Source organism: Anolis sagrei, chromosome 1 (assembly GCF_037176765.1).
Source record: "Anolis sagrei isolate rAnoSag1 chromosome 1, rAnoSag1.mat, whole genome shotgun sequence".
Lineage (NCBI taxonomy): Eukaryota > Metazoa > Chordata > Lepidosauria > Squamata > Dactyloidae > Anolis > Anolis sagrei.
Genome location: NC_090021.1, coordinates 337,232,343 through 337,251,447, shown reverse-complemented (window position 1 = coordinate 337,251,447; position 19,105 = coordinate 337,232,343). Strand labels below are relative to the sequence as shown.

The 19,105-nt window shown below is 44.5% G+C and overlaps 1 protein-coding gene across 1 annotated transcript in view; it reads right to left on the bottom strand.

Moving 5' to 3' along the window:
• GCH1 (GTP cyclohydrolase 1) overlaps positions 1 to 19,105 on the bottom strand; it is a 69,134-nt gene that overhangs the window by 13,221 nt on the left and 36,808 nt on the right. The window contains exon 3 of the mRNA XM_060753402.2: positions 17,324 to 17,379. Coding sequence (XP_060609385.2) covers positions 17,324 to 17,379 — 56 coding nt within the window. The remainder of the gene's footprint in view (positions 1 to 17,323; positions 17,380 to 19,105) is intronic.

Genomic DNA, 19,105 nt, shown 5'->3' with positions numbered 1-19,105 from the left:
CATCTTTTCTTTCCTTTTCTTCTTCCTCTAACTTTCCTTCCTTCCTCCTTTTTCTTTACCTCCCTTTCTCTTTCTTCCTTCTTTCCTTCCTTCCTGTCTTTCCTAGATTTTGACAGGGCGGGAAGGGGCGGGGTGGGGTTTGGAGGTGGCCTGAAGTAAAAGGAGGTAAGATTGGGGCAGGGGAGTGATGGAGCGTGGGGTTGCGTGTGTGTGTGTGGCGGCGGGGGGAGTGATGGAGCCTGGGGTTGCGTGTGTGTGTGCGGCGGCGGGGGGAGTGGGGTTGCGTGTGTGTGCGGCGGTGGGGGGAGTGATGGAGCGTGGGGTTGCGTGTGTGTGTGCGGCAGGGGTGTGTGTGTGTGCGAGAAGCGGCGCGGCGGGGCTTGGAGTGAGCATGGTTTCCGCAGAGGGAACGTTGGCCGGAAGGCCATGTGCGCGCGCGATGGAACTTGCGGCTGGGCGCCAATGCGCATGCTCAGTTGTTTTGCCATTTTGTGAGTGTGTTGTGTTGTTTTTCATTTTGAGTAGATATGTTTGTACCTTGTGGGTTGTGTTATGGGCACGGGGATTTTAGTTAAGTTTCGTTGGGGGATTTTTTAGTTTTGTTGTTTTTTGCCGTTTTGTGAGTGTGTTGTTGTGTTGTTTTTCATTTTGAGTAGGTATGTTTGTACCTTGTGGGTTGTGTTATGGGCATGGGAATTTTGGTTAAGTTTCGTTGGGGGGTTTTTTGAGTTTTGTTTCCTCGTTGGATGCCCCTAACAAATTTATATATATAGATTATTATTATTACTATTATTATTATTATTATTATTATTATTATTATTATTATTTGAAATGTAGCAAGTTTAGTACACAGCAAACAAGGTCATTATGCTGGCTGTTGTATTGGATCACACGTTGGGCACTTCCCAAGTGTTTAGGACTGTGTGATGTGTCGGTGAATAATGCATGCAGATCCCAGTAGTGTGGCCTTTTGCAGCTCACAGATGATGATTTTGTCAGTGTCAATTGTATTTAAGTGCAGGCCAAGATCTTTAGGCACTGCACCCAGTGTGCCGATCACCACTGGGACCACCTTTACTGGCTTGTGCCAAAGTCTTTGCCATTCGATCTTTAAATCCTTGTATCGTGTCAGCTTTTCCATAATAATAATAATCATAGAATCATAGAATCAAAGAGTTGGAAGAGACCTCATGGGCCATCCAGTCCAACCCCATTCTGCCAAGAAGCAGGAATATTGCATTCAAATCACCCCTGGCAGATGGCCATCCAGCCTCTGTTTAAAAGCTTCCAAGGAAGGAGCCTCCACCACACTCCGGGGCAGAGAGTTCCACTGCTGAACGGCTCTCACAGTCAGGAAGTTCTTCCTAATGTTCAGATGGAATCTCCTCTCTTGTGGTTTGAAGCCATTGCTCCGCGTCCTAGTCTGCAAGGAAGCAGAAAACAAGCTTGCTCCCTCCTCCTCCCTGTGGCTTCCTCTCACATATTTATACATGGCTATCATATCTCCTCTCAGCCTTCTCTTCTTTAGGCTAAACATGCCCAGTTCCCTAAGCCGCTCCTCGTAGGGCTTGTTCTCCAGACCCTTGATCATTTTAGTCGCCCTCCTCTGGACACATTCCAGCTTGTCAATATCTCTCTTGAATTGTGGTGCCCAGAATTGGACACAATATTCCAGGTGTGGTCTAACCAAAGCGGAATAGAGCATGGGGAGCATGACTTCCTTAGATCTAGACACTATGCTCCTATTGATGCAGGCCAAAATCCCATTGGCTTTTTTGCCGCCACATGACATTGTTGGCTCATGTTTAACTTGTTGTCCACGAGGACTCCAAGATCTTTTTCACACGTACTGCTCTCGAGCCAGGCATTGTCCCCCATTCTGTATCTTTGCATTTCGTTTTTCCTTCATCATCATCATCATCACCACCTGGAATAACAACACTGCAATCCTGGCATGCGCTCTTGGCCACTAATAACAAAATAATTGCATTCTGTACTAGTGTGGGTAGCTTGTGCTCCCCACTCATGCCATGCCAACCCCTGAAAGACCACAAAATGAGATCAAGATTGGTGAGGTTCTGCAAGGTGCTAGATGCAGAGTAAGAAAGGATCAGCCAAGGGCAGGGTCAAAAAGTCACTGGAGCAATTCCGTCTAACTGATTTGCCAACCTAAAGCAAGGGATCTCCCTGGACACATTTCTAATCTTCAGCCTTAACATGGCTCACCTGTCATGATCAGGCACTGAGTTCGCGATTTGGCAGCGGAAAGGAATGCTTTGTTTACATTTTGCTCTAGGCTGATCCCATCACTTGGTGGAAAGATGAATTCTCTCACCACCACCACCCCAATACACACACACACATATGTTTTACCTCCTTAAAACCCCATTTTGGCAAATACTCTTGTGTGTGGTGCCGGAGAGGGTCAGGTGAGGTATTCGCTGCAAAATTGCGCATTGATCCAAGTGAGGTTTTGAAGTTTAACCACAGGAAAATCCAGAGACAGAAAGTGTTTGTTAGCTTTCCCGGGGTCATGCCCCCAGTGTACAACAAACCCAAACACATCAGAGAAATCCTATTAGGAGAGATTATTGTCTTCACATACCAACCGCCTGAGTAACCTGAAATCTGAAGGAGAAGTGCTCTGTGGCGATTTCTGGGGCTCTGAAGGACAATGTTTGACCCCCAAACCTGCAAAGGATCGCCAAAAAGGAACTCTGTTCCAACCTAAATTCAGGGCCCTTCTACACAGCTATATAACCCAGAATATCAAGGCAGGCAATCCATCACATCTGCTTGGGTTATCTGAGTCCACACTGCCATATAATCCAGTTCAATGTGGATTTTATACAGCTGTGTAGAAGGGGCCTCCACTTCTGATTTGGATAGGGAAAAGGTGATGGGAACCTTAAGGTGGTTTAAGATTTCTGTCCCCTGTGTGTTTTACTAACTGGGGCAGCCAGATTACTAACTGGGGCAGCATACTGGGAGCATACCACCCCTCTGCTATGCCAGCTCCACTGGCTGTCAGTCCATCTCCGAGTCCAATTCAAAGTGCTGGTTTTGACCTATAAAGCTCTATGTATCTAGAACCTGGTCAGGTTGCCTTGGAGATTCTGAGAATTGCAATCCAAACAAGGAGTTTTCTGAAGCCTGTCTTCCCTTACCAGTCATTATGACAGGTGTCAGCCACATTTGCCTCAGAACCTTCTTCTGAGGTTGAGAGGGTGTGACTTGCCCAAGAGATGATGGTGGTGATGATGTGTTTGTGTAGCTGAACAGGAATCCCAACACAGGTTATCGAAGGCTTTCATGACTGGAATCACTGGGTTGTTATGAGTTTTCTGGACTGTATGGCCATGTTCCAGAAGCATTCTCTCCTGACTTTTCGCCTGCATCTATGGCAGGCATCCTCTGGGGCTGTGAGGTCTACACAGAGAAGCCACTGAAATCCACAAGCATGTGGACAACTTCAACAGAAAGGAAGAAACCATGAAATGAACAAAATCTGGCCACCACTATTTAAAAGCTCTACAATGATAAGAGTAAATAAAGAACAACATTCAAACACAGGGGAACTCCAGACAAGAAACAATCAGGGACAGCTAATAATCACCTCTCAACAAAGGATTCCCCCAGGCACTAACAAGCCACACCTAATAACTGTCAGGCTATCAAATGCTAAACAAGGTGGCCAATTGAAACATTCACACCTACTTTTAGGGATTCCTCATCTTCAGAAGAGGAAGGGGAGCAGGGAAGAGCTCAGGAATTGGATGGGGAAGAGGAATCAGATGATGAAGTTTTGCAAGTGCCCACATTTCTGGAGAGGTGAAAGGAAACAGAGCACAGACGGCATTCAACTAGAATAGCTGCTAGAAATGCCGAGGTAATTGGGAGCCGCCCCAGCACCTCTTGCGTGGGGAATTCAGGGCTATAAATCAGAAGCAGAAGCCGTTACTGTAGCTTTTGCTGGTAACAACGACTCTGATGCTGATGTTTTCACTCCAATTGAACCTGCTTCGAGTCTGCTTCTAAGGATTTAGTGATCATGGCCAGATGTCTGATGTAAGACTGCTGGTTCTTTTGGACTTTATCACAGACTTTAGTTTTGTGTCTACATTAAGACTCCCTTGCTTTCTTTTGCATTTTTCAACTGCATGTGCTGTTCTTTTGTGTTTGATGAAGTAAAGCATTTTTCTTTTACTTTCAACGTTGTATTAAGACTGTTCTTGAGGGGCAAATCAGGAGACCTACCTCGAAAGGACAAAAGATCTTTCTCCTGCCCTGGACATTATTCCACAGATATATAAACCCAATTTTCCTAGTCTCCAACACACCTCACAACCTCTGAGGATGCCCGCCATAGATGCAGGCGAAATGTCAGAAGAGAATGCTTCTGGAACATGGCCATATAGCGCAAAAAACTCATCACAATCCAACACAGGTTTCCTGGAATCCTAGTTCCAAAAAGCACTGCACTTCACTGGCTTTTGGGCATGGTCTAATTTAGTTATTCAGAAAAGGATTCTCTGATATAAGCTCTCCATGACTTAGCCAGGTTTATGTAAATCTTGACGAATGCAAGGCTGGGGTGAAAATGGCTGGAAGAAACATTCACAACCTTAGATATGCAGATGATACCACTTTGATGGCCGAAAGCGAGGGGGTGCTGAGACGCCTTCTAATCAAGGTGAAAGAAAAAAAGCACAAAAGCTGGGTTGCAGCTAAACATAAAAAAAATCAAGATTATGGCAACAAAAATGATTGACAACTGGGAAATTGAGGGAGAAAACGTGGAGGCAGTGACAGACTTGGTATTTCTAGGTGCAAAGATTACTGCAGACGCAGACTGCAGCCAGGAAATCAGGAGATGCTTACTTCTTGGGAGAAGAGCAAGGACCAGTCTTGATAAAATAGTGAAGAGTAGAGACATCACACTAGCAACGAAGATCCGCATAGTCAAAGCCATGGTATTCCCCATCATCATGTACGGATGTGAGAGCTGGACCAGAAGGAAGGCTTAGTGAAGAGAGATGCTTTTGAACTGTGGTGATGGAGGAAAGTGCTGAGAGTGCCTTGGACCACAAGAAGATCCAAAAAGTCCATACTTCAGGAAATAAAGCCCGGCTGCTCATTGGAGGGAAGGATACTAGAGACAAAGATGAAGTACTTTGGCCACATCAGGAGAAGACAGGCAAGTTTAGAGAAGAGAATGATGCTGGGGAAAATGGAAGGAAAATGGAAGAGGGGCCAACCAAGGGCAAGATGGATGGATGGCATCCTTGAAGAGACCGGATTGACTTTGAAGGAGCTGGGGGTGGTGACGGCCAACAGGGAGCTCTGGCGTGCACTGGTCCATGAAGTCATGAGGAGTTGGAAGCGACTGAACAAATAAACAACAACATGTAAATCTTTCCCTTTTTTCTTCTTTTTCTTCATGGAAGCATTTCCTCTCTCTCCCTTGTTGACAGCTAGATAGGAAGGCCAATATGTCAGTGGCACCAACTTCATCTGGCATTCAAAGGCACTTCTTTGTTGACCCCACAATCCTCTTCCGATCACTTCACGCAAGCGACGTATTGATCAGCAAAGAGGCAGAAAGAAAACAACACGTTTCTCGGTCCTTATCGGCAGGCAGGAAGCGGGCCATCAGGCGCGTGGGATAATTCTCAGTTTAACATCCTTGCTGTGTCTGTGCCATTTGGAGATAATTGTTGGGCAAATACCGTAATGCAACGCCATCGATTGACCTGACCGGCAAGACCTGGAGCCAACGAGGCTGATAATGGGATCTGAAATGACAAATCCCTTGTGGATGGATGAAAAACACCGTAATGGGCGACACAGAGAGAGTCACCTGGCTGCAACGTTTGCTCACACAGAGACAAACAAAAAGGTGGCATTGCACCAGGTCCCTGCCATCTGGAAAGTCAATATTCGCAAAGGAAGTCAGTTATCCAATGCTATGAGCATCTAGATTGGGAAAGGGGAACAACGTCAATGGCTGTGTCTACGCTGTAGAATGAATGCAGTTTGACATCACTTTAATTGACGTGGCTCGTAGCCTTGGAACCCTACGAACTGAAGTTTTACAAGGTCTTTAGCCTTCCCTGTTTTACCTCCATAGCTATTTGGAAGCGTGACCCTTTTTTGGAAATCAATTATTTATTTATTTATTTGTCGTGTCAGGGCAACCAGTCAATTGTATTACATTTCTAACAGACCAAAACAAACAAACAGACAGACAAAATACAAAATGTGCAAGTTCGGTAGTTGATTAAATGTCCTTTGACCAGTATCTGGCCACTTGGAGTGCCTCTGGTGTTGCCGCAAGAAGGTCCTCCATTGTGCATGTAGCAGGGCTCAGGGTGCATTGCAGCAGGTGGTCAGTGGTGTGCTCTTCTCCACACTCGCATGTCGAGGATTCCACTTTGTGGCCCCATTTCTTGAAGTTGGCTCTGCATCTCGTGGTGCCAGAGCGCAGTCTGTTCAGCGCCTTCCAAGTCGCCCAGTTTTCTGTGTGCCCAGGAGGGAGTCTCTCATTTGTTGAGGTTCTGGGTTTGAGCCTGCCACTTTTGGACTCTTGCTTGCTGAGGTGTTCCAGCGAGTGTCTCTGTAGATCTTAGAAAACTATTTCTAGATTTAAGTCGTTGACGTGCTGGCTGATACCTAAACAAGGGATGAGCTGGAGGTGTCTCTGCCTTGGTCCTTTCACTATTGGCTGCTACTTCCCGGCGGATGTCAGGTGGCGCAATACCGGCTAAACAGTGTAATTTCTCCAGTGGTGTAGGGCGCAGACACCCCGTGATAATGCGGCATGTTTCGTTAAGAGTCACATCCACTGTTTTAGTGTGGTGACATGTGTTCCACATTGGGCATGCATACTCAGCAGCAGAGTAGCATAGCGCACGGGCAGATGTCTTCACTGTGTCTGGTTGTGATCCCCAGGTTGTGCCAGTCAGCTTTCATATGACATTTTTTTATTAGCATTCAATTAGCATTCACACTATCTGGAATAGTTATAACATTTTTGTAAAGTATGATCTCCCTTACCAGAATTAAAAACTCGCTGGAGTCAATCTTCTCCTTAGTGGCAAATATCCACTAGTATTCATGTAAGGCAATTTAAGTTTCTCAGTTGTTAGACTGATATCCCTGGTTTACTCTTTGAACTGTTAGGAACATAGATATGCCAATGCACCAAATATAGAGCAGATCCTCAGAAGTGTTATTTCAGTTGCCCAAAAGGAAACATCTACTCTCCCATCTATATAAATAAAAATGTAATGTTCGTTTGTGGGATTAACATAACTCAAAAACCACTGGATGAAATGACACCAAATTTGGACACTACACCCCTAACAGACCAACAAGAGACCATCACTCATAACTGCCCCCCCCAAAAAAAACCCAGTGGAAAGGACTTAAAAACCCCAAAAAAGCTAAATGATGATATAGAAAAAGGGAGGGAGGGAAAGGGAGAAAGAAAGAAAAAGAAAAGAAGGAGAGAAAGAAGGAAAGAGAGAAGGAAGCATGGAAGCAAAGAGCGAAGGAAGGAAGGAAAGAAGTAGAGGAGAGAGGAGAGAAAGAAAAAGGAAACGAAAAAGGGGGAAGGAAAGAAAGAGGTAGAGAAGGAAGGAAAGAGAGAAGGACAGAAAAAAGGAAGGGGAGTGAAGGGGAAAAGCAGAAAAAGACGGAGGGTAGGAAAGAGAAGGAAGGAAGCAAAAAGCAAAGGAAGGAAAGAGGTAGAGATGGAAGAAAGGAGAGAAAGAGGAAGGAAAAGGAAAAGGAGGAAGGAAAGAAAGGTAGAGAAGGACAGAAAAAAGGAAGGGGAGGAAGGCAAAAAGCAGAAAAAGAGGGAGGGTAGGAAAGAGAAGGAAGGAAGCAAAAAGCAAAGGAAGGAAAGAGGTAGAGATGGAAGAAAGGAGAGAAAGAGGAAGGAAAAGGAAAAGGAGGAAGGAAAGAAAGGTAGAGAAGGACAGAAAAAAGGAAGGGGAGGAAGGCAAAAAGCAGAAAAAGACGGAGGGTAGGAAAGAGAAGGAAGGAAGCAAAAAGCAAAGGAAGGAAAGAGGTAGAGATGGAAGAAAGGAGAGAAAGAGGAAGGAAAAGGAAAAGGAGGAAGGAAAGAAAGGTAGAGAAGGAAGGAGAAAAGGACAGAAAAAGGGAAACAGGGTGCGAAGGATGGAGGGAAAGAAGCATAAAAAAGAGGGAGGGAAGGAAAGAAAAGAAGGAAAGAGAGAAGGAAGGATGGAAGCAAAGAGTTAAAGAAGGAAGGAAAGGTAGAGAAGGAAGAAAGGAGAGAAAGAGGAAGGAAAATAATAAAGGGGGAGGAAATAAAGAGGTAGAGAAAGAAGGAAGGAGAGAAGGAAAGAAATAAGGAATTGTGGGAATTGGAGTCCAAAACACTTGGAGGGCCAAAGTTTGCCCATAACTGATTGAGACTGTAGAAGTAATGCAGTCTTTCAGGGTGTCCATCTCATGGACCTAATTTCTAGGCATCTCATCCAATTTGGCTTGAATCTACCATACTCAGCAACGGCTTCAGCTGGTTTAGCATGATTCAGGTCTCCAAGATTTAAATCAGCTTAATTGATAAGATTCATCAACTAATGCCGAGATTAAGATTGCATCTCTATGCACTCAGCATTTCATTAAGCCACACCGTCGTCATCAAAATCACAGACTCTTAGACTGGCTCTACACTTTAGAATGAATGCAGTTTGACCTCAATTGAACTGCCATGCTATGGAATCCTGGGAGTTGTAGTTTGGTGAGGCACCAGCACTCTTTCGCAGAGAATGCTAAAGATCCTGTAAAACTACAACTAACATCATCCCACAGCATTGGGTTGTAGCAGTCAAAGTGATGGTGTCAAATTTGCATTAATTCGCCCCAGTAAAAGAAAATTCCACAAATTGGAAGCAACTACCAAAAAGGCCCTGTTTCCCAAATGCACTTCAGTCCAAATGGTGGTGAGACCGAGATAAACTCTTCCAATAAAATTTTTAAAAGAGGTTCAAATAGAAAGCTATGGTTTTAAAATCTATATAAATAAAAATGTGATGTTCGTGGTTTGTTGTAGGTTTTTTCGGGCTATATGGCCATGTTCTAGAGGCATTTCTCCTGACATTTCGCCTTACTACCTCTGAGGATGCTTGCCATAGATGCAGGCGAAACGTCAGGAGAAATGAAGGCGAAACGTCAGGAGAGAATGCCTCTAGAACATGGCCATATAGCCCGAAAAAACCTACAACAACCCAGTGATTCCGGCCATGAAATCCTTCGACAATACAATGTGATGTTCGTTTGTGGGATTAAGATAACTCAAAAACCACTGGACAAATTGACACCAAATTTGGACACAATACACCTATCAGGCCAACGAGTGACCATCACCCTTAAAAACACTAAAAACACAGAGGAAGGGACTTGAAAATCCAAAAAAAAAATAAAATAAAAAATACATTACAATGCATGCGCAAAACCACACATATATACACATATACACAAATATATATACACACATAAAGCACATATGCACAGACTGGGCCAGAGCAATGTATGGCAGGGGATGGATAGTGGTTAAATAGAAATGTAAATGTCAGTTTGTTCAAAACTTCAAAGCTCCCAAAATACTTCACCGATTGCTTTCAAATTATGACACAATGTAGCATTTGAATAGGCGCATGTTTTATGTTTTCACATACCTACTATTATATAGATGTAACACCTTTGACAGGTTAAAATATGCTTTGCTTCAAAAACACCGCCATCTGCTGGACGTCAAAACAACACCCGCTATACTACATATTTTATGATTCTATTTCAGTCTTTCCAAATGCATTGCTACATTGAATTCACATAGATTTTGATTTAGTTTCATTTCGATTTAATTGCGTTGGAATGCTCCCGTGCCTGGAATGTAAGTATGCCAAGAAATTACACTGTAGAACTGATACCGCGTTTGACTTGGGTTATCAAAGTCCACACTGCAATATATCCCAGTTCAAAGCAGATAAATGTGGGATTTTATTCAGCTGTGTGGAAGAGGCCTCAAAACAGCCCACAATCCAAAACATTACAACTTAAAATCTTACATAAATAAAAATGTAACTGTTCATTTGTTCCAAATCACAAATCTCCAAAAATGTTGCGTGTCCTAGAGTTGGCAAACCAGGCAATCTCTAGATCTGCATAGACAATGGAAGAACAAAGCTATTGTATACACACAAGCACTCTGAATTTAAATATATCAGAAACCTGCTCTTTGTCACATTGCCAGGGCTCTGCCGGTATTCAGGCAGAGGTGAATCAAACAAACACCTAGTTTGTATCAAACAGTTTAATTAAAGCAGCACTTAACTTTCTGGCTGTTTTAATAGTCCAAAATATAAAACATAAAGATAGCGCAGTGGGTTAAAGTACTGAGCTGCTGAGCTTGTTGACCAAAAGGTCGCAGGTTTGATTCCAGGGAGCGGCGTGAGCTTCCGCTATCAGCCCTAGCTTCTGCCAACCTAGCAGTTCGAAAATATGCAAATGTGAGTAGATCAATAGGTACCGCTGCGGCGAGAAGGTAACGGCGCTCCATGTGGTCATGCTGGCCACATGACCTTGGAGGTGTCTATGGACAACGCTGGCTCTTCGGCTTAGAAATGGAGATGAGCACCACACCCCAGAGTCAGACATGACTGGGCTTAATGTCAGGGGACTACCTTTACCTTTTAAAGATAGCACTCAGCCACAGATTATAAAACAGAAACTGATAGTAAACGCTACATCGTAGTCAAAGGGTCCAGTCCAGTGGTCAAATCTCAAGAGGTCAATGAGCAAAGTTCAGGGATCAAGAGTCTATACTAGGAGTGCTCAAACTAAGGTCCGAGGGCCAGATATGGCCCTCCAAGGTCATTTACCCCGCCCTTGCTCAACCTAAGTCTGAAACGACTTGAAAGCCCACAACAACAACAACAATAACAACAACAACAATAATCCTATCTCATCAGCCAAAAGCAGGCCCACACTTCCCACTGAAATACTAATAAGTTTATAATTGTTAAAATTGCTCTCATGTTAATTATTGTATTGTTTGTAAGTGTTTTTTGCACTACAAATAAGATATGTGCAGTGTGCATAGGAATTCATTCGTTTTTTTTCAAATTATAATCTAGCCCTCCAACAGTTTGAGGGACTGTGACCTGGCCCTCTGTTTAAACAGTTTGAGGACCCCTGGTCTATACCATCGTCAAAAGTCAGTCCAAAGATTGCAAGGTTCCAAGAGTTCAGGAAAGAGATAGGGACACCAAATATCCAGAAACCTGGGGGGAAACCAGCAGCATCTACCACCAAGATAAAACAAATACTTTTCTCCTAAAGATCAGCCCAAGGTTAGCTCCTTAAATGATGATGATGATGATAATAACAATAATAATAATAATAATAATAATAATAATAATAATAATCTTTATTTATACCCCGCCACCATCTCCCAATGAGGACTTGGAGCAGCTTATAGAATCATAGAATCAAAGAGTTGGAAGAGACCTCATGGGCCATCCAGTCCAACCCCATTCTGCCAAGAAGCAGGAATACTGCATTCAAATCACCCCTGACAGATGGCCATCCAGCCTCTGTTTAAAAGCTTCCAAAGAATGAGCCTCCACCACACTCTGGGGCAGAGAGTTCCACTGCTGAACAGCTCTCACAATCAGGAAGTTCTTCCTCATGTTCAGATGGCTTACATGAGGCCAAACCCAAATAACAATTACAATAAAGAAAAAACACAAACACAAACCGAAAACGCGAACAATAACAATAACATCATACTAACATAAAACATATGCATACTTAACAATATAAAAATTACAATAAGCACAAGCACAATAACAATGGGTGGGCTACATGTAATGATTAAAAGACAAACTGATTAAAACTAATTAAAACTCAGGTGGCGAGATAAAAGAAGGAAGTAGTTAGTTTGCGGAGGAGAGCTCCTTATACGGGGGGGGGGGTTGTGGAAGCAGGCTTTCCTACAGGGAATTTGGAGGAATACAGTAATGCCCAGCTACAACCTATTCCTTGCATGCCTCCACCCTTAATTGCTGTTACCTGTTAGTTACAAATTACTCAGCCCTTTAGAACTAAGACTAACCCTTCCATCACCAACCTCAGCAAGCAAGAGTCCAAAAATGGCAGGCTCAAACCCAGAACCTCAATCAATGGCTGTTACCAAATGAGAGACTCCATCCTGGGCACACAGAAGGCCGGGCAACTTGGAAGGCACTGAACAGACGACGCTCTGGCACTACGAGATGCAGAGCCAACCTTAAGAAATGGGGCCACAAAGTGGAATCCACGACATGCGAGTGTGAGAAGAGCAAACCACTGACCACCTGCTGCAATGCAACTTGAGCCCTGCCACATGCACAATGGAGGACCTACTCACAGTGATACCAGAGGCACTCCAAGTGGCCAGCTACTGGGCAACGGATGTTTAATAGAATACCACATTTGCAAATTTTGTGTTTTGTTTGTTTGTTTTTAATGCAATACAACTGTTTGGTTCGCTCCTGACACGATAAATAAAATCACCAACTGCTAGGTCTGCCACCACCAACCACCATCAACTGCAAGACATTACACTCTTTCTCTTTTCTTTCTTTTCCATTTAACCAAACTGGGCCACAGCAACACGTGGCCGGGGACCGCTAGTATCGAATAAATGTATTGGGCATACCCAGTACTGAGCTGAGGATGGCTTGCATCGCCAGCAGCTCAGACTACATGACCTCTAGAATCATAGAATCATAGAATCAAAGAGTTGGAAGAGACCTCCTGGGCCATCCAGTCCAACCCCATTCTGCCAAGAAGCAGGAATATTGCATTCAAATCACCGCTGACAGATGGCCATCCAGCCTCTGTTTAAAAGCTTCCACCACACTCAGGGGCAGAGAGTTCCACTGCTGAACGGCTCTCATAGTCAGGAAGTTCTTCCTCGTGTTCAGATGGAATCCCCTCTCTTGTAGTTTGAAGCCATTGTTCCATTGCGTCCTAGTCTCCAAGGAAGCAGAAAACAAGCTTGCTCCCTCCTCCCTGTGGCTTCCTCCCACATATTTATACATGGCTATCATATCTCCTCTCAGCCTTCTCTTCTTCAGGCTAAACATGCCCAGCTCCTTAAGCCGCTCCTCATAGGGCTTGTTCTCCAGACCCTTGATCATTTTAGTCGCCCTCCTCTGGACACATTCCAGCTTGTCCCAACTCTAGAATTCCATGGTATTTAAAGACTTTGACCCATGAATAGGCTTGATAAAACATCAATTTCTCTCTTTTTTTCTATATTTGTTTCCCAAGAGAACATCTAACAACATCCGATTACGACAGAGCTCTGCCTCCGGGCGAAGTGATATTTATGAAACAGATTAGTTTCTTTTTAAAGTTTCCCAAAAGTGAATCATAATTACTTTAGATTCGTCGGTGACGCTCAGACATCGGATTTGGTCCCCGCAGGTTACAAAGAAATGTAGAAAGTCAGATTTAATTGAGATACGGGCTGCAGCAAAAGGTCGCCGGAGACACGACGTAATAAACACAGACCGTATCGATACGGATGCCGAATGGAGAGCTTAGAATGTAAGAAGTGGCATTTCTCTGTCGTCATAGCACAAGCCGATGCCCAAGAAAAAAATGCTGTTTCTTTGCTTTTTCTCCCCACTATAAACCCTCCCACACTAGTTGTGTATGCTCTTCTGGTATTGTTTCTAGAGAAACAGCAATTTTATTTATCTGATTGATAGGTAATCATAGGATTAATAACTGGAGCATTGCAGCGCACCCAAATACCTGGGAGTCACTCTGGACCGTGCTCTTATCTACAAGAAGCACTGCCTGAACACCAAGCAAAAAGCGGGTGCTAGAAACAATATCATACGAAAGCTGACTGGCACAACCTGGGGATCACAACCAGACACAGTGAAGACATCTGCCCTTGCGTTTTGCTACTCTGCTGCGGAGTACGCATGCCCAGTGTGGAACACATCTCACCACACTAAAACAGTGGATGTGGCTCTTAATGAGACATACCGCATTATCATGGGGTGTCTGCACCCTACACCACTGGAGAAATCACACTGTTTAGCCGGTATTGCACCACCTGACATCCGCCGGGAAGTAGCAGCCAATAGTGAAAGGACCAAGGCAGAGACATCTCCAGCTCATCCCCTGTTTGGGTATGAGCCAGCACGTCAACGACTTAAATCAAGAAATAGTTTTCTAAGATCTTCAGAGACACTCGCTGGAACACCTCAGCAAGTGAGAGTCCAAAAGTGGCAGGCTCAAACCCAGACCTCAATCCGTGGGTGATACCAGATGAGAGACTCCCCCCAGGGCACACAGAAGACTGGGTGACTTGGAAGGTGCTGAACAGACTGCGCTCTGGCACCACGAGATGCAGAGCCAACCTTCAGAAATGGGGCTACAAAGTGGAATCCTCAATATGCGAATGTGGAGAGGAGCAAACCACTGACCACCTGCTGCAATGCAGTCTGAGCCCTGCCATATACACAATGGAGGACCTTCTTGCGGCAACACCAGAGGCACTCCAAGTGGCCAGATACTGGTCAGAGGACATTTAATCAACTACCAAGTTTGCAAAATTTGTGTTTTGTCTGTTTGTTTGTTTTGTTCTATTAGAAATGTAATACAATTGACTGGTTGCCCTGACACAATAAATAAATAAATAAATAAATAAATAGGATTCATATATGTGCGTGTTTGTGTGTGGAACTGAATACTAAATTCAGAAAAATTCCTACCTTTATATTTCCATTTTTTGATGGAGGAAAGTTCTACAAATACTGCGGACTACCGAAAAGAGGACTGAGAGCAAATAAAGTCTGAGGCCCCATCTACATTGCCACACAATTCAGTTTGAACTGCATTATGTGGTCAGTGCATACTCATATAATGCAGACTGAATTGCATTGAACTGGATTATATAGAATCATAGAATCAAAGAGTTGGAAGAGACCTCATGGGCCATCCAGTCCAACCCCATTCTGCCAAGAAGCAGGAATATTGCATTCAAATCACCCCTGACAGAGGTTCATCCAGCCTCTGTTTAAAAGCTTCCAAAGAAGGAGGCTCCACCACACTCCGGAACAGAGAGTTCCACTGCTGAACGGCTCTCACAGTCAGGGAGTCCTTCCTAATGTTCAGATGGAATCTCCCCTCTTGTAGTTTGAAGCCATTATTCCGCGTCCTAGTCTCCAGGGAAGCAGAAAACAAGCTTGCTCCCTCCTCCTCCCTGTGGCTTCCTCTCACATATTTATACATGGTTATCATATCTCCTCTCAGCCTTCTCTTCTTCAGGCTAAAGATGCCCAGCTCCTTAAGCCGCTCCTCATAGGGCTTGTTCTCCAGACCCTTGATCATTTTAATCACCCTTCTCTGGACACATTCCAGCTTGTCAATATCTCTCTTGAATTGTGGTGCCCAGAACTGGACACAATATTCCAGGTGTGGTCTAACCAAGGCAGAATGGAGGGGTAGCATGACTTCCCTGGACCTAGACACTATGCTCCTCTTAATGCAGGCCAAAATCCCATTGGCCTTTTTTGCTGCTGCATCACATTGTTGGCTCATGTTTAACTTGTTGTCCACAAGGACCCCAAGATCTTTTTCACACATACTGCTCTCCGGCCACGCGTCTCCCATTCTGTATCTTTGCATTTCATTTTGTTTCTGCCGAAGTGGAGTATCCTGCAAGATCTAGAAATATACTTGCAGGAACACCTCAGCAAGCGAGAGTCCAAAAGTGGCAGGCAAAAATCTGGAACCTCAATCAGTGGCTGATACCGAATGAGAGAACACAAAAGAATGGGCGATGTGGAAGGCGTTGAACAGACTGCACTCTGGCACTACGAGATGCAGAGCCAACCTTAAGAAATGGGCCTGCAAAGTGGAGTCCACGCCATACAAGTGTGAAGAGCAAACTACAGACTATCTACTACAAGGCAAGCTGAACCCTACCACATGTACAATGGAGGACCTTCTTATAGCAACACCAGAGGCACTCCAAGTGGCCAGCTTCTGGTCAAAAGACATTTAGTATAACGCCATTATAACTGTACCCTCAATTTGCTTCTGACATGATTGTGCTGTCGCACGCTGGGCCTGTGCATAAGACTCTAGACAGGACATAAATTCTGTGTGCCCAACGGGACGCCGGGGCTGCCTCAGATTAAAGGCCCTTGGATTTCCTTAAAACAGAGTCTTTAGATTGCTTAAAGGTTCAACAAAGTTCTTTATTAATGAAAATAAACAGGTACTTTAAGGCTTTCTTAACAGTCTATTGGCTCTCTCTCAATCTTGTCCACAGGGAACAGGCACTATCTTCATAAACTGTAACTAATGGGGAAATCCTTAACTTCTAATCTGGGCAGTCTGTCTTTGCCTCTGTTGACATGGAGCCCCTACACCCGGTACCAAATGCTTCTGGCTTCCGCGAGTGACCCTTACCAAGCAGAGCTTTGTAGACTTCCAGGGGAAAAATAACTCGGGTTTCCCTGATGGCTGACTGAAGTCCTTCAGCAAAGGAGCTGTAGGGCTGTATAACCCCGGCCAAGCTGTGGGCTGTATATCTCCCCGGCCAAGCCGTAGAAGACAAAGCTTTCTACATGAGCTCTTGCTATTATGTCCTGCATGAAAGGCTTCTCTGTGTGGACTGAACTCAAAATGGCTCCTATTCCCTCTAAAACCCAAAAGGGGGCGGGACCAGGGAGCCTAACTATAATAGACAGGTGGCTTGCCCTATGAATGCAGCCAAAAGAAGCCACCTATCTGCAGAGTCCCTGAAACTTAGGACTATAACGAACATCGAATGCAAAGCAAACAAAATTGGAGCTCCTGGTGCAGTTGTATCTGCACAATGATAAATAAATAAGGCATGGGCAAAACTGGGCCCTCCATGTGTTTTGGACTTCAACTCCCACAATTTCTAACAGCCTACCGGTTGTTAGGCATTGTGGGAACTGAACTCCAAAACACTTGGAGGACCAAAGTTTGCCCACGCCTGGGCTAGATGTACTACAATGTTATCGTAGCAACCATTTCTTTGCCTACTCTCTTTTAAGCAACACTAGCCAAACAGAGATTGGTTGTTCAATGGCTTGTCAGCTTATCGGCTTATGCAAAGGTGTATTGTTTTACAAACTCAAGAGGTTTAGTTTGCTGGAATTGAGAGAAGAATCGGCTTATGCAGTTCAGCATACTTTGTTCGGGGAATCCAAGTTAATCCGCATTAGTTTAATTAAACTCTGGTTCTTACCTTGCCAGTTTGCTGAGCCCAAGCACCTGTTTGTTAGGCAGGTAACCGATGTGCACCTGAGGACAGAAAGGAAGGGGAGCAATGAAATCAATCACGTGTAACACTCTTTGGAAAGCCCTGAAAGTTCCATGCATGTGCACCCATGCTGTATCAGTCGTGACCCAGAAGTGTGTAGGGGTTTTGGAAGCAAGGTGAGTGGAGGAAACGGGCATGCATTCACACAAGAGTGGGAACAAGCAGGAGATTCAACATGCCCAGAGAACTCACTTCCCAATTTTCCTTTCCTTTCTGCAAAGAATGGGAGAAGTAACCAGATGTCATTGAAATTCCATGGTTTATTAAGCTTCGTTCAAAGGCAAAAAGAAGAGCAGTGCAAATTCATGTTGAATATAATACTTCGGAGTATTATGAGGATGAGGAACAATGGCTTCAAACGACAGGAACGGTGATTCCCCCTGAACATTAGGAAGAAATTCCTGACTGTGAGAGCCGTTCAGCAGTGGAACTCTCTGCCCAGGAGCATGGTGGAGGCTCCTTCTTTGGAGGGTTTTAAGCAGAGGAGGGGTGGCCATCTGTTGGGGGTGCTTTGAATGTGATTTTCCTGCTTCTCGGTAGAATGGGGTTGGACTGGATGGCCCACAAGGTCTCTTCCAATTCCATGATTCTATGATTCTAACGTTATAGGCCCTGTCAAACTATGACTCCCATAATTCCACAGCATTGTGCCAGAGTAGTTCAAGTGAAATCAAAGTTCATCAGTTGTACACTCTGCAAGGCTGATTCCTGAGATTCTTCTGTCGGGGTAAAAACAAAACACCCACTGGGTAAATACATAATTTATAGTTCCTCACGTCCTCCCTAAGCTGCGCATGGGACATGTCTGAAGGCAAGTAGTTAAATCAAACCAAAACAGTGCAGAGTCTTTTATCTGTAGTTAGCAGAGATTTACTGCACAGCCTCTGACCTTGTTTACCACTCACTGCTTTAATAAGACACGTTAACGTTGGTTTTCAACCAAACTCACATTGGAGGTTTTCATCTGGACTCGTTTATGTACAGCTATTTACACAATCAGGATCTACTCTTGGTATATACAAAGATATACTCACAACAACATCAACAACAATACAGCAATAAATACAAAAAGAAGCAATTATGGTGATGAGAGATTCGCATGGCAAGAAACCATCATGGCAAGAGCACTGCATGGCAAGAACAGCACATGGCAAGAGATCCGCATGTCAAGAGGGAGCGCACATGTCTGCCACTTACTTTTATTCCCATAGGCTTCTCATCATCAGACGAGGACAACAGTGAATTATGTAGTAGCTCTCGTCATACCTGTCACAAGGTGCTTGTCTATAGAGCTATTGTCCTCCCAACCCTGCTCTATGCCTGTGAGACGTGGACTGTCTACAGACGCCACATGCAACTCCTGGAACGTTTCCATCAGCGCTGCCTCCGGAAAATCCTGCAAATATCTTGGGAAGACAGGCGGACAAACGTCAGCGTGCTGGAAGAAGCAAAGACTACCAACATTGAAGCGATGGTCCTCCGCCATCAACTCCGCTGGACCAGCCATGTTGTCTGGATGCCTGACGACCATCTCCCAATGTAGTTGCTCTACTCTGAACTCAAGAATGGAAAATGGAATGTTGGTGGACAGGAAAAGAGATTTAAAGATGGCCTCAAAGCCAACCTTAAAAACTCTGGCATAGACACTGAGAACTGGGAAGCCCTGGCTGTTGAGCGCTCCAGCTGGAGGTCAGCTGTGACCAGCAG